Source organism: Calypte anna, chromosome 3 (genome assembly GCF_003957555.1).
Source record: "Calypte anna isolate BGI_N300 chromosome 3, bCalAnn1_v1.p, whole genome shotgun sequence".
Taxonomy (NCBI): domain Eukaryota; kingdom Metazoa; phylum Chordata; class Aves; order Apodiformes; family Trochilidae; genus Calypte; species Calypte anna.
Window position 1 is genome coordinate 22377020 of NC_044246.1, and position 16436 is coordinate 22393455.

A 16436-nucleotide genomic window follows, 5' to 3' on the forward strand; every position below is an offset into this window, starting at 1 on the left:
TATCTGCTTGGGAAGAAGCCCACATAACATGCACCGTTCCCTCTGCTAGAAATGGGCATGTATGGGAAAGAAGGAGGAAAATGGATTAGGGAGTGAGTTTGCTGTAGGAACCCAGTTCCAATGGGTAGTGCAGCTCTAGCACTTGCTAAAAGGCAAGATAGGTCCTAAGGATGAAGTACATCCAAAGATCTTAATTTTAATTCCAAGTTTCCTCCAAGGGAACACATGCATTTTGGAGACATGCTAAAACCAAGATCAGGCACTGAGGAACAAGTGACAAAGAACACACGTGCCTTTTAAGAGTCTTTTGAGTGCCTGTAAGAGGGATGTAATTTTGCACACTCAGTCATTTTGTTATTACACGTGGCAGAATTTTGTGTCTTTCCTCTCTCTCAGATCAGGTAGTGAAACACCCCAGTGTTACCCATTGCTCCTGTAGCCCTCAGGCAGAGCAAACCTGGAGCTGGTCAAGAGGCAGCAAGAAACCAAGATGGGTTTAGAGTAAGAGTAAACTAGGAAAGATAAAAATCTAAATGGGGCAGAGACTGCAACACATTGGGTACAAAATTCAAGAGGGCAAATGCAGGAAAATAAAAAATGCCCTTTCTGTGAGGGATGTTAATAGCAACTGAAATAGTATGATTTGGAGATTGATGCTAAGATGAAGGCAAAATATCATTATTTGTAACTGCAATCTGATTGCTAGGCATTTACTTTCCCACAGGGTTTCTAGGACATAATTCAGACACAAACATGTTTTAATTTGGAGGTGGGAGGTAAGAGATTTTAGTAATCTGCACCTCATGGTGAGTTAGCACATCTGAAATGTTTGTTTTGATCTAGATATCCTTTTCGTTGTACGATGTCAGGACCCACTGGGCCACTGTAGAGGCTTTCCATGTTCCTAGGAACAGGTGGCAAGGGACAGATGTTATTCTTTTGTATTGTCATGACTGACTTCGAGCCATTTCAGCTGTACAACTGAGAGAAACAGGCCTCACGCCATTAATACTTTGTTAGGAGAAGAGAAAGCTTGGTTTGAAAATGGTGTGGCATTCTAGGACATCGATCCTGAGCCTTGGATGTGGATTTAATGTTTATTATTCCTTTAATATTTGTCATGTAACTTTCAAAGTGGCACAACTTGCATAATAACCACTAATAGCTGACAGAAACCTATCACCTGTGTTTCCTGGGACACTCAAGTACATTTAGTGTAAAATACAGAAAGCGATAAAGAATCCAGACAATCAAGAGAGGCAGGGTGGAAAGGATGGAGTCTGTATCCCAGCAAATTCCCAGCCCTCTCCACCTCTAGCACCCCAAGTGTAAAATGGGGATAATAATACTTGCAGAAGCATTAGCACTATTTAAATGTTTGTGAAGAATTTTGAGCATGAAAAGAGCTAAGTATTATTAAAACTCCATTTCTAATTGTTAGAGTAGGTGATGGCATAGTGATGTAGATAATTGTTTTTGAAAAGCATGTTTGGTTTTAGCCAGTCTGTACTGCAATCTCTCCTCTACCTACCAGTTGGTGTTTAGTTTTTTGCCACCAGTATTCCTTTTAACATTTTGAAGCACAAAATGATTCATCCTGGGTGACGGAAACATCCCTTTTGAAATAATGTTTTATAAAGAATAAGTTGAGAAAATCAATTTTTTAAAAGACAACCTTCTTTAAATTTGTTCTTTTTATTACAACAGTTGAGATATTTATGTTAAAATTTTCAGCAGTTTTTACTACTTGTAAACAGGATTTTAAATTTCATCCCATTCCCAGTAAAAATATGTTGTATAGCATGATTGTCGGGAAGAATTTTGATGTTGCATGAAAAACACCAAAAAACTTTTCAATAATATGGTACTGGGAAAGTAACCAAAAAAAGAACATAGGGTATTTCTACATCAGCATACAGTATGTTTTTGGTGTATTTGACAGTTTGTAGCTGTTTTAATATCTCTTAGTACAATACAGGCATTTTTCTAGCCAAATGTCATCACTGTATGTGTAAACTGATGTAAGAATAAATAATTTTACCATGCTTTTGGAGTGAGTGTGACATATATTCCTTTTGGCTGAATTTAAGCAGACTTTTTAGAAGGATGTAGAGTACTGGATATTTGCACCCAAAACTTTGTTTACAAACAAAAGAAACCCCCCAAAATTACTTTAGATTAAGTATCAATGTGCTTTACAGATATTCTGGAATATCCTAAAGCAGCTACATATCAAAATTCAGTTAATTCTATGCTAAGGTAGATCAAATGAAGATCCATGAGGCCCAAGGATCCACTGGAATCAAAATGGGATGCTATTTCTGTTTGGAGCAGGTTTGGGCTTCAGCTGAGGTTGCCTTTGTTTTAGTTCAGGCCAGTAACAGAGAAGTTTTTTCAGTACCCCATGATTATGTCATGATTGAGAATATGGTATTTTCGCAATGGTAATGGAAAACCTGATAGGGTTAAGCCCAAAGTGTTGGAAATCAGCTTGGGAAAACCATTAGCTCTGTAAGAGCTCAAAAACCCACTCGCTGTCACAGGGTAACTCAGATCTGTAAATACGATCTCTAGGAGGGAGGTGACACATAGAGTGAGGGTGGTGGACAGCTTTAGCACTGTGCTGCTGTGGTCAGCGTGAGAGCAGCCTTAACACTGCAAGAGGGAGTGGGAAACATGTCCCCAGGGAAGGACTCAGGCTCCTTTAAATAGTTTGCAGGCAACTCTCCCTGGCTCAGCGCGGGTGAGCCTGCACCTTGACCGCTGTGTTCAGTTCTAGGCCCCTCATTACAAGGGGGGCCTCTCACAATGTCCCTCTCACAAGGACACTGAGATGCTGGAGTGAGTTCAGAGAAAGGCAATGAAGCTGAGTCTGGAGAACAAGTCCTGTGAGGAGTGGCTGAGTTGGGATTGTGTAGCCCTGAGGAGGGTGAGGGGAGACCTTATCACTCTCCACAGATACCTGAAAGGAGGTACTGTCGGGGTGGACGCTGGCCCATTTTCTCAAGTAAATAATGATAGGACTAGAGGAAATGGCCTGAAGTTTCCCCAGGGGAGGTTTAGACTGGATATTAGGAAGAATTTATTTCCTGAGAGAGTAGTCATGTGCTGATGAATGGGCAGCCCAAGGGGGTGTCGGAGTCACCATGCCTGGAGGTGACATTTAAATGTACTCTCGCCTGCATGGTGGTTCGGTTTTGTCTGGGTTGGCAGTTTCTACTCACTGATCTTAAGAGATCTTTTCCAACCGTGACAGTTCTGTGGCTCCCACCTGTGTTTGTGCGGATGAAGCCCTGCAGGAGGGCTGTGTTCACGCACAGGCACAGCAACAGGATGGCAGGGGAAGCTTGGGCTGGGGGGGGATCTCCACGGCAGGAGCCACAGCTGGACATGGCTCACCCGGAGCTCTTCTTTGGGAGCGGTGGGAAGCCCAGGCAGTGGGACACAACCCGGGAGAGCTAACTGCAGAGCTGAAGAGCAGGGCAGCACCGGGTAAAGGCAATGACCCCCGCCTCCCGGGGGGGGGGACGAGAAATGCGGGGATGCCCTGCTCGCCCTGGGAAGCCCCAGCGAGCCTTGCTCGGGATGGGCGCCTGGGGGAGGAGCCGCTGATTTTCTAAGCGTGGAATAAAAAACTTGAGCTTCGGTTGCAGACGAGGTTCGGCAAAGGCTTCAAAACACCCGTTCGAGCTCAGCACACGGCTCAGGTAAGAACTTCCAGCGTAGCTCGTTTCGAGATCGCGTCCCCTTCCTCGCAGGATGCGCCCCCGGCCCCGGTAGCAGCACCGTGCGGGAGCCCCCGGGTTCTGGGGTGGCGGGGGATGGCGGGCAGGGCCCTCTGCGGGGCCGCGCCGTGGGACGCCCTTGCCGAGGCGCCCACCCAAGCGTGGAGAAGGCCGCCGGCTGAGACGCTTCGGCCCCTAGAAGCCCCCGGCCCCGAGGGCAGGTACCGGCGACGCCCGGACCGTTCGAGAGACGCCGAGCCCTTCCTCGCCGGCGGCTCTCCCTCCGCCCCGGCTCCCCGGGCAGGAAAGGGACAGCGCTTCCGGGTCGGGACCCGTGCGCAGCGGGGCCCGGGCCGGCTCGGGGTGAGCGCGGGTGTCGGGGAGGCTGCGGCTGCGGGTGGGTCGGGCAGGGGGGTCCTGCGAGGCGCCGCGCCCAGCCCAGCCGCGGGGGGTGGGCGGGAGCCCGTGTTTGCCCAGGAAATGGCGGGTGGGCCCGTACGCGCCCGTATGCTGGCCTGCGGCTCGGCCTGGCCGGCGGTGATCCCGTCCCGGGCCGCGGGCTGCCGGCGGGGCTGGGGTAGGGGCACGAAGAGGTGGGTGAGAGTGCGGCGAGGGCAGGGAAGGCCCGGGGCCCTCCCGGCGGGTGCTGCGCAGCCACCAGGGCGGCCGCCTGGGCCACGCTAGGCCCCGTCCTGTCATACACCGGCAGCAGCCGCAGCAAAACCCCACAGCGTCGGTACTAACGGGGCGTTCGTCGCAGGTGACAGGAAACCGGGGGTTTGGCCTCAGGGTCGTGATGCAAAAGGGGGATAGCCTAAACTTGGGCATCATCGTAGTGCGGTGCGGGGTGACAGGAGGAGAGGAAGTGCGGGCTGGTTTCATCTGTCTCCATGCATTTCTTGGCCGCACTTTTTATTGCCCCAAGGTCTTTTGGAAATGATGTTACTGGATGTGCTTTTGATTCTCCTTAGATATGGATAACGGGAAGGATGAAAAAAGTCGGACGCTCTGTGCCACTTCGCAAGAAGAGCTGAAAGTTCGAGGTAGGCTCTGCTGATGGGTTTCCGTGGTGCCGGGTGTGCTACTCCGTTCATCAGATACCGGGTGCTGAGCAGTGTCACCTCCTAATGGTGACAGACCGCGGTGCACTAGGAGAGGGATGGGGAAAACCGCACCAGCGCCTGAAAACATTTTGTTTAAGTTTTGTGCAGAGACATTTTTGTAGACAGTAGTTATTAGCATGCCTGTCACTGTTGCATTGTGTTTTTCCTAAGGGAAAGAAAAAAGGAAACGAAAACGTAGCAGAAGCAGATCGTCATCCATTTCATCCACATCATCTTCTAGCACTACGTCTACTTCTTCCTCCTCATCATGCTCATCATCAAGGTCGTCTTCTTCAAGTAGCAGAGGTAAGTTTCCTCCAAGCATACTCATGACATTTAACAGTTTTGATAGCACTCTTGAAAACATTAAAGCTCATTTTAAATATGGCAAAATCACTATGAAGTGATAGTGCATGTTCAGAGTGTTTCACTCATAACCCTTTCTTGGTTTTGTGTTGAAGTCTCTCTTTACAGGCTGTATGGAACATTCTTGTGTTGATTGATGTTCTTGTGTTGGTTTAAGTAACTCCAAAATAGAAACTGACATTCAAATAGGTCTTTCTTTGTAACAATATACCATATATACTTTAAACTCTATTCATTCAAAACACCCATCTTTTTCTACTTCAACTGGTCTATCTAGACCAGTGTTGGGGTTTTCATTTTAATCTTGATTTGTTGTTAACATTTAAAGCATTTAAATTTGAGGACTCACATGAAGGTTATTGATACCCTTACCAAGTTCAGTGGGAATACATATGAAAGCATTGCATGATTAAGACATCTCATATGCAGCTGCTTCTTACTTAGGTGACTTGGGGTAGATACTGTCTGAGAGTTAAGATTTTCTCTAAGGTTGTAACTTGTGAACATCTAGGAGAATGTATTGCTGGTTTTATCAGGACTGCACTGTTTAGATATTCTGTATCACAGTATTTGGTATTGCTGCAGGTAAAGTGACAAAATTGCCTTTTTTTAATAAAATGTATCAGGCTAAACACTGACTCTAATATGGCCTAGAGTTCTCTAGAGTTCTCTTGATAAAAAGGGCATGTGGTGATTGAATGAGGAGGAATGGATTCAAACTGAAAAAGGGTAGATTTAGATTAGACATTAGGAAGAATATCTATTATTGAGACACTGGCACAGGTTGTCCAGGTAAATTGTGGCTGCCCCCTCCATGGAAGTGTTCAAGGCCTGGTTGGATGAGGCTTTGAGCAGAGTGGTCTTAGTGGGAGATGTCCCTGCCCATGCAGGGGCCTTGGAACTAGGTGATCTTTAAGGTTCCTCCCAACCCAAACCATTCTATGATTCTTTTAAAAGTTCATCATCAAGGCTGGCTGAAACTTCACTGTCTGATACTGGACCCTGATATTTGTGGCTGTGTATTGCACAGTTTAACAAAGACTTAGTTTTGCTTCTCTTGCTGCAGTTGTATGTCTGTATGGAAGTATTACTTGTTCTTGTAGTTCAGTGGCTACATTAAATGTGACTGACATAACTACTGAAAATATTCAAATATGTGAACTTAGACCACTGATGGGGGGGAGGTCTTCCTTCTCCAATGACTTTTTATCCCATGAAGTATGGTCTAAAACTTCTAAAAAGGATTAAAAATGTTGTGTCAGGCATGGAAGCTGTGAATATGCTTGGCATGCTCTCTGGTTCATCTTTTGCAGGGATGTTAAGAAACACATCTGAGGAAAAAAATCATTCTCAATTAGGCTCAGGTTGTCAGCCTGCATGCTCAAAGATTTGCTAAAACTCTAAAGCAAAAAATTCCTTAAGTTTTCCCATTCACATGGGAGAGCAGACAATTTAGCAAAAACATCCTGCAAGGGTGTGTTTAAACAACTCTATTTACTCCATCTAGACAAGAAAAGATATGAAATTATTGAGCTAGGAGAGATACATGGGTGTGGGGCTCTGCAGAGGGACCTGGACAGACTAGAGAGCTGGGCCGATTCCAACGGGATGAGGTTCAACAAGGCCAAGTGCCGGGTCCTGCACTTTGGCCACAACAACCCCATGCAGTGCTACAGGCTGGGGACAGAGTGGCTGGAGAGCAGCCAGGCAGAAAGGGACCTGGGAGTCTGCATCAACAAGAAACTGAACATGAGCCAGCAGTGTGCCCAGGTGGCCAAGAAGGCCAATGGCATCCTGGCCTGTATCAAAAACAGCGTCACCAGCAGGTCCAGGGAGGTGATTCTTCCCCTGTACTCAGCGCTGGTTAGGCCACACCTCGAGTACTGTGTCCAGTTCTGGGCCCCTCAGTTTAAGAAGGATGTAGAGGTCCTGGAACAGGTCCAAAGGAGGGCAACCAGGCTGGTGAAGGGACTCGAGCACAGACCCTATGAGGAGAGGCTGAGAGAGCTGGGGCTGTTCAGCCTGAAGAAGAGGAGGCTCAGGGGAGACCTCATTGCTGTCTACAACTACCTGAAAGGAGGCTGTAGCGAGGTGGGAACTGGACTCTTTTCACAGACAACCTTCAACAAGACAAGAGGACACAGTCTTAAGTTGTGCCAGGGGAGGTTTAGGTTAGATATTAGAAAGAATTTCTTCACGGAAAGGGTGATTAGGCTATGGAATGGACTGCCCGGTGAGGTGGTAGATTCTCCGTCCCTGGAGACATTTAAAAAAAGACTGGATGTGGCACTCAGTGCCATGGTCTAGCAACTGCTCCGGTGGGTCAAGGGTTGGACTAGATGATCTCTGAGGTCCCTTCCAACCCGGCTAATTCTATGATTCTATGATATAGTTACCAGTATGCATACGGAGTGAAAAATCTTTATTACTTTAAGAGCAAGGAATAATGACCTTAAATTCGAACAAAAGGGGTTGAACAAACCCTAATAAAAACATGCCCTGGCAGCAGATAATTTAATTTTCCATGTTCAACCAGCATTATATATATAGCTGAATCGCAGTATTTTCTTCTTTCATTGTACATTTCTGTACAATCTGTACATTTCTGTACTATCTGTACATTGGACATTTCTGTACTATCTGTAAAACTTACTAAAATTTGCCTTTTTCAGAATGCTGAAGATACAGGGCTTGATTTTGTTTTCTTTTTTCATTTTAGATTCTCATAAGTCTAAATCAAAGAAAAAGAAAAAAGAAAAGCACAACAAAAAGGTAAGCATTTGCTAAGATAAATAAGTAACTAGCAAATAGAAAATTGTTCTTCATGCTTTGATAACTTTAAATGTCATGTGGCTTTGTAAACCTGAATGCTTTTGTCTGTAGCTTTGTAAATCTGAATCATGCTTTTAGGGTTACTGTAGGTGAACTAGTAGGTTGGCATATACCTGTCTCAAAGGTAAATAATTTAAAAATTCCTTTTGCCAATTGTTGCTGGTCCAGCTGGAGCATAGAGCAGTCTCTGAAGAAAAGAGAAGTGGTAAATCTCGATAATTTTATAGAAATTTTGAGAAGAAAATATTTATACTCAGTGAGAGAGCAGTAGATTCTGATGTTGTAATTTTCCTTTTTCATCTTATTAGGACCTTCTGTTCAGTTCTTTATATATTTGGGTTATGTTAAAAGAGAATAAAGAATCAAACCCTTTCCATTTCTCAGGATCTCATGGGTTGCTAACCCTGCTGCATTATTTTCTGTGTACTTCACATAGCACCTATTCAGCAGTGGTAAAGAAATGCAGCAGTGGCTGTTTTAACTAGCCAGGGTGTTGAGAGCTGTTTGTGGATTTCCTTTTCTGTCCTTGCGAGTCTGTAATAATAGAAGTGTTTGTCTCACATTTATAGAAAAGGAAAAAAGAAAATAAAATGAAGAAAAAGAAAGAAAAGAAGAAAAAGAAAGAGAAAGCAGGACCTGTCCAGCTTTCTAAGGTATGTTTCTGTGAGTCTGAAGTGGTGTTCTATTTCCCACCTAAGCACTTAATCTGTTCTGTCATAAAAACGTACATAATGCTACCAGTTTTGTCATCAGCAAATAGAAGCCTAACTCTATGGTTTTGGACAGTTAGGAAATATAAAAGGTTATTGTCTGTAATCTTATTTATGATTTTTAACTTTTCAAAATAAAGCAAAGCTTCTGTCTTTCTAATGTGTGATGTCATTTTAGTTCTTTAAAAACAAAAAGAAGAATGAAAACTACAGCATGATAACTGGAAAGAAAATTAAAATGAGAATAAAGAAAACTAAGAAGGATAAAGAGGTAAGAGTTAAAATATCCCAAGGGAGAATGCTGTATCTTTCAATAATTTTCTAATAGTAGTCTTTAGTAAAAGAATATATCTTGCAGTTAGGAGTTGTAAATTGAGTGTAGCTGTTAATGTGGCTATGATGCCATCTGAGAAATTTTAATACATTCTTCTGGCAGGTTTTTTGTTTTGAGTAGGCTTAGAATACTCTGGCACGAGTAGATAAACCAAAGGATGTTTGTCTAGGTTCTTAGAATTCCAGTCTGTAACACTGAGCTGATTCATGGCTTTTCTCTGTTATTTAATTTGCACTGGTTTTAATTGTCCTCATCTTCTGTCTCTTGTGACTGGTTGTGGTAACTGCTGCTTTACTGTGTTTTTCTAATGCATTTGAGGCTAACCAGTATTTAGAAAGGAATTAAAAAAGATGATAGTAGTATTAGGACCACATGCTCATGCATTCTCTGAAAAGCAGCCAAATGTTTTTGCTGAGGTACCTTGGGAAACAGATATCACAAATAAAATTTTATACTATTGCTGTGGTTGTTTGGACTGAGCATTTAGTAGCAGTTTCCACATCTTAGAATGATCTTTAGAGCACTTCTGGTATTAGTCAATATGTGTTCCAAATATTACTTTGCTGAGCTATCCTGTTTGGTGGATTCTCATTCAGCTATAACAGTTCATTCCATAGCCACCAAAACAGACCTGAGCATTCCAAGTTAAGTGTGATAAAAAATATACATTATCTTCTCTCTGGGGCACTAAGTCTGTGTTCAGTTATGCTGAGTGTTTGCTAGCCAGTAACCTGTGTTACAGTATTCGATGTCAAGTATTTGGTTTTGGTCCTGTTTTGATTGTGCTTCAAGGCCATGAACATGCTGGGTTTAATAGCATCTATTCTTCACAATATTTTAATATTCAGTAATTGTTTTATAAATCACCATTTTAAAAGCACTGGAAGCAAGTATTCTGGCTCTTTGGCTCATCTCTTATGTAAAGAAAGAACATAAAATCAAGGTTCCCTTCTATGCTGGAGGCTGCTGCTTGTGCATGGGGAAGGAAGGTACTTCCCAAAGCACAACACTTGCTGTGTTTGCAGTGAAAGATGCCTTAGAGAACTGCATCTGTTCCACTTGTGAGTTCCTTCCTGAGCAGGCTGTCAGCTGCGTGTTGACAACCCAGTGGAGCTGAGTTCTAGGTCACAAGGGGTGACTTAGAAAATGTGTCATGAAATAGTGACAGTGTCAGCTTGTCTCCTGCAGCATCTTTCCTGAGTACCCATTGCCTTGCCCTTCTTCCAGGCACTCACACCTGGCTGGTACTCAGTCGTAGCCACCTCTGAATGTGGTAGAGTTTGTAGTGCAGGGTCCTGAGGTGTGAGAGTCCCACAGAAAGCAGGGTTGTGCAGCCTCGGTGCACTGGGTACAGGTCAGTTAAACCTCTGCCTCTGCTTTTCTGCTCTGCAGAGAGACCGGAACCGCGCAGAACTCCTTGAATTCCTGAACTCTGCCTTATAATGGGAAGAGTGCTGACCAAGGACTTGTAAATACACCAAGCCAGTGATCATCATGCCTAGCAGAACTCTAAAGGGAAACTCAGGGAAAGGGATGCCAAGTTTGACAAGACCAGACTCTCCTGCTGAGAAGACAATCGGGATGTCCTTTCTTAATGGCAAAAATCAAGAGTAACTGATAACTTGTAAATGAAGATCCATGTCCTCCTTTTGAGATCCTAAGGTAATAGCCAGGCTGTGATGTTACAGAAGATCCTAAGAGTGTGTCAGTGACAGTGATGTGAAATGACACACTGAAGTCCAGCAATGTAATGTATTCTAACTGCATGCAGAACATGCTCTGAATTTCAAATGTCTTAATGTTTCTAGTAGTTCAAGCAGAGTATTTGCAAATGTGTATTTGAAAGATGAGGCATTTCTATACGTATATTTTTTCCAGTAGTGGTTTTACTTGTCCTAAAGAGCAAGTTGACCTTTGTAAATAGAACATGCTTTTACATAAATGATTTTTTTGACATCTTATTCACTAATATATTATTTTCTTTCAGAATGTGAGATACGATCTTTTTCTGGACAGGTTAGTGCACTCTCTCACTAGAAGACATAGCAGTAAAATACTCCAGAGCAATAATGGTAGCTGAATTACTTTTATCCTAAAACAGAAGTAGGAAAGGTCTCTGCTTTTGTTTGTGTGTCTGGATCAGCTGTCCAAGGGCAGCCCAAAATAGTTTACCCCCCACCTCCAGAGTTGCAGTTCCTAGACATAAAAACTTTGAGTTCTGGCTTGCCTTTTTCATCTTTTGAGCTGGGTATCAACCCTTCCTAGGTCCCAACTGTGTGTTGTACATCTTAGTCTAATGGAAGAGGAAGAGCTGTAGGAATGCTGCTGTTGCAGGCAGTGACTTTGACCCTCCAGGTGTGTTGACAAGTCCACTGTGAAATGAGACAGGTCTGGATGTGCAGCTGGACCTGAGCATAACGCCTGTGTGTGAGTCAGCCATGGTAGTTGCTCAGTGCTTGCTTGTCTCCTTCCAGAGCCCTGACTCGCCCCTGTGCACATATCCTGTGTGGCATTTCCACTTGGATTTCTTGTGCAGCATGTGCTTCTCAGGAACCACAGTTTAGGGATGTCTGAAAAAAAGGAGTCAAGAGCAGTTGACTTTAACAGGAATATCAGACTGTGGGGAGTTCATTAAAGTGCAAGCAAATGAAAAACTTTTGCCTCTGTGTCTGCTATGGTGTTTTAAGAAAATGTGGAGATTTTCACCATCACTCAAAGGATAATTTTAAAACTGTTTTGATGTGTGAAGCCTTATGAAGATGCTAGAATTCTGTCTTTTCTCTAATTTTTTTGTTGTGAAATATTCTGAAATTGTTGCAGAGATGTAATTCTTTAGAGACTAAAGCCTCGATCCAGAAGAGCAAGTCTTTATGTCTTTATGAACATAAACTATGAAAACACATAGGTAAGAACTGGAGTTTCCTTGGCTTTCAACCTGATGATGGAAGCTTTTTTTAGAAGCACTGTTCTGAAATCTCAGTAGGGGAAAAAACAACCAAACAAAAACCCCTCCTTTTTTCATGGGGAGCATGCTTTGATTTGTGCTACTTTTGTATCTTCTAGATAGTGATGCCAGAGCATCTCGCCCAGATAAGCAGCTCTTATCTCTGGACTTCTCTTAATAAAGTTAATCCCAAACACTCTCTTAGAAGACACTAACGTCTTTGCCATTGCCTAGGTTATGTTTTATGTAAATACAGAATCATTTCTTGAAAATTTAGGAGGGGGGAAATGTAGAAATTTGGAAGATAGAAAGCAAATAGGAATGGGAAGCCCAGAAATCTCACTTTTAAATAACTGCATTAGTGAGGAGGCTCAGGCTTCATTGAAATAATTTGCTTTTTGCTGCCTTATTCCAGATCCATCAAGATAATAAAAACTTCTTCATGGTTCCCTACTGGTATGAGAAAGGCAAAGGACCTTTAGTAATACCATGTGGTGTGTCCCTCTTTTAGTGTTTTGGTAGTTTCCAACTGTGACTGCACAAAAATGAGTCTGACCAGTTTTTATTTAGAAAAAAACAACCCAACAAACAAAGGCAACTCTACTTTTTGCTGTTTCATGCATGTTTCATCACTGCTGTGGCAGTGATTATGTTTTCTTCTCTCCTGTACAATCAGACTCAGTGTCTTTGAGACCTGTTTGGAGGTGGCTGACATTTGTCTCCCAGGTGAGCGCAGCCAGAATAATTGTCCGTGCCTTGCCTCCTCAGGAAAGAAGTTCATTAACTACATTTTGTTGAGGTTTTCACTAAAGCACAGCTTCTAGCTTCTTAGTACTGCCTCACAAGTTACTGTTGTGGCAGCTGAACCAAGACTGAACCAGATGTGAAGGTTATCACAGTAAAATAAGAGATGTAAAGTAATATGATGAAATACAGATCAAGGAATTTGCATGAGTGAACTGTGAAGTGGCATGGGATGGCAACCTGATATGCAGATGGTTGATAGAGAGCCTTGCTACCAGGTCTCAGAAAAAATGCATGTTGTGGGGGAAGATGAAGGTTGGAACAAAGGCTGGAAAAGATGGAGGGAGACTGCTGCTGTCAGAAGTCATGGAGTGGAGCAGAGGTCAGGTGATAAGGGTCAGCAGAAGTTTACCTGGCCTAGCAAGTTGAGATTCTTTCTAAAATGCTGAATAATAGAAGTCTTTCAGATAAGAAACCTAAGTAAGTGGGGTTTTGTGTGTAACAGTCTCCCCTATCACACCCACTCTCTGTGTCCCTGCACTATTTTGCGTTCTGGGAATCATGCAGAACTCAACTGATTTTTCTAACAACAGAAATCCCAGAAACAGGAGTCACTAGGGTGGAAAGGAGGGGCAGGATGTATTCTCTGAGCTGCTGCTGCTGCCATGCCCATTCTCCTTGACACTCTTCTGAGTAGTCGATCCCATTTACAAAAAGTTGTGCCATGAGCAGCAGAATTGGTAAGACTTGGTCCCTTAGGATTTGTGCCTGTTGCTCTTTAAGGCTTTGCTACCACACTAGACCTGCCTCCTGCCTGTGTGGTGTGGTTAGGCAGGCATAGATGTAAAATGGCTGTGTGGTTTTTAATCAGTCCCACGGTGGAGGGTGGTCATTTGGACCTTCTGCATTTCATCATTGTCATGAAGCAGAAAATAAATGAGATATTTCTAAAGATCTCTACAACTGATGCAACGCATCCACCCAGAACTATTGGGTAGGTGGAGCAGAGTTAACTGTTTCTTGTCTTACGCAGGGAAAACAGGCAAAAACCTGAAAGAATGCAGGTAGAATTGATGCAAGTAATCAGGTCTCATGGGCAGTGCAATTCTTTGATACTTTTGTTTGTGATTTGCCTGCACTTGACTCCTTTGCCTATGTGAAAATGTACAGGAGATGAAGGTAAGAAGAGTACTTGCCTCCATTGGACTAAGGTGGATCATTCTGCAGTGCTCAGGGCCTGCAGTTTTGTCACCTGTTCAATATTTAGGATAGTTGAACTTGGGCAGGTTGTGTTGTTTTGGTATGTTTGGATGTTTCATGCTGCAGGAATGCATGAGCTTCCCAGACAGTCTCTGCAGCAGGAAAAATGGAGTGAGCTCTCTGTGCAGGGAAGAGCAGAGGTCAGAGGCTGAAGCAACTTGTCCTGGGAGTCACCTGCTGAACCTCCCTTGGTGAGGTGCAGGAGGCAGCCGTGACCACGGGATGGAGCTCTGGTATGCTTTGTTGTATGTGTGAAACTATTCTTTGCCGTGCACGCTTAGCAACAAGTTTCCAAGGTTCTTCCTCAGCTCCCGAAGTTGGGAGCTCCAATCTCATTTGTGCACTCTGTGAAAATGGCTGGATTTTAAGTGGTAGTGGGTCCTTCTGAAAGGTATAAGGTCGTGAGCATGCCAGAAAATCCTCTATTCTGCTACATGGTTATATTTGAAGGTGTAGGGTGATAAGCTTTTGAGAAGGTGCTTCTTTAAATTATTGGCAAACACCCAGCCTTCTAGTTCCCTCTCTGGACAAAATGAAGCATCAAAATTGCTGTCCAGTGCAGAGGTGGTGATTTATTTGGCTTTTAACGACAGGTACTTTTCCTCTCTCTCTTCATTTTTGATCTTAAATTGTGAATCACAAGGAGTATGAAACAGCAAGTGCTTTCTAAGAGGAGAGCAGGACATGGTGCTGAGGGCACTGAGGAAGCATGCTTTGAGCCCTTACAAGCAGTGTGAAGAACACTGTTCACATGCAGGCTGCTCAGTGTGGGTCCATCACAGAGGCACAATGTTTCAGGTGACAGCTTTTCCAATACCAGCATGCTGGCCACTGGTGCAGTTTTCCAATAGGAAAGCTGTTCACTGGGTGACAGTGGTGTGAGAGAAAGGTGGTGTGAGAGAGAGTGAGGAATCTGTGTTTGCCAGGAGGGGTTACAAAGTGCTGGGAAAGCTGCCGGCAGGTGGCATTGCCGTCCAGCTGGGCTGTCACAGTTGTTTTTTTTCTTTTACCTTTGGACTTGGGCTGTGCACTTTCTTCTTCTAAAACCCTATAATTAGCCTGCAAAGAGCTAATTAAGTGTTGTTTATGGATAATGTTTGTTTCTGCTGTCCTATGAATTCAATTCAGTCTTCACTTCTTGCTCTTGGCTGGGCTGTGGACAGACAATAGACTCTCCTGCTGGTGCTTTTGTGCCAGAGGCAGAAGGAAGCCTTTAACTTCTAAGTTGTTGAATGCAACAGGATGATGAAAGCCAGAAGGGACCTGGAAGGACCAGGTGTTCTTGCACTGTCCCTACCTGGGGCTGCTGAGTTAATTCAGAAACTGCACTCTGCTCTAAATAATTTCAGACCTACAGTGCCAGAATAATAGGAAAAAAAAAAGACCCGAGGATTATTTCACTGTCACTGCTTCATACCTCACCTGGTTATTTGAATAGTCTTCAGACTAAATTATGTGCAATCTGTTGCCTTAGGTAACCTGACACTGCAGAGAATAAGGTTGGAAGAGTTGGACTGACCTTGTAAGAGGCCTCTGAGAAGACAGCATTGTGAATGCTAAACATGTAACATTATGAGAGCAGATACTCTGGATGTAAAAAGCACACGTGCTCTTCCCCACACTTCTGCAGTATCTGCTGCTGGGTCAGACTGAATTTATTTGGTAGAAGCAAAATGTAACTGACTAAAATACGGAGGTGAGATGCTATAATCTGGTTCTCTAGCCAAGACTATGAATTTATAATCTTATGAAATGTAGAGTATACTCAGATAACCATAAATAGCTACACAATTCACCGTGTTTCTTCTATCCTTTTTCCTCAGTTTTCTGTCATGTTTCTTCAGATGTCATCCCACAAACATTTTCCCTTAGTTTGAGAATATCTTTGTGCAGCAACTGCACGGAAAATATATGGTAGTCCTTGAGAGACCTGTGCCTGAGCCCCAATTCTTAGGCCCAGCACAGGATCTTTCTGATGTAAGCCAGTTTGAAACATGGCTTACATGATCTTAGAGAGGGAACAAGAGGTCCCTTGTACTGACAGCACACAGCAGAGACAGCAGTACCAGGGAAGGGCAAGGCACTGAGATTATGATGTCCGCCTGGCATAGGTAACCCTGCCTCTGTTCCAGGGCACAGCCAGGCCAGTGCTTCTCAGAATGCCATTGGAACAAAACTTCAGTGCATTGTCCTTTATCAGGAAGCAGAACACAAGACTATCAGAATGGCCATCCAGTCAAGGCCTAGCTGTCCATAGTTTTCCACCTGAGAGAAGCCTATAGCAATTCTTTGAGGGAGCAGCATAAGCAACAACTCAGGAGTTTTTTGTCCACATTTTCTGGCAAGGAGTGCCTTAAACCCTGTGCTGTCTGCTGCATCCTGACCACTGTAGTTCACTAGGCCTCTGAACTTGTGTAA

General features: G+C 43.8%; 1 protein-coding gene across 1 annotated transcript; it reads left to right on the forward strand.

The window, feature by feature from the left end:
* Positions 1–3922: 3922 nt before the first annotated feature.
* Positions 3923–11059, forward strand: LOC115598038 (corepressor interacting with RBPJ 1-like). The gene is made up of 7 exons (XM_030447265.1): positions 3923–4088; positions 4697–4768; positions 5000–5134; positions 7914–7966; positions 8596–8679; positions 8915–9007; positions 10463–11059. Exons 2-7 carry the CDS (start codon positions 4699–4701, stop codon positions 10511–10513), a joined length of 486 nt encoding a protein of 161 aa, XP_030303125.1. The 5' UTR covers positions 3923–4088; positions 4697–4698; the 3' UTR covers positions 10514–11059.
* The last annotated feature ends 5377 nt before the right edge of the window (positions 11060–16436 follow it).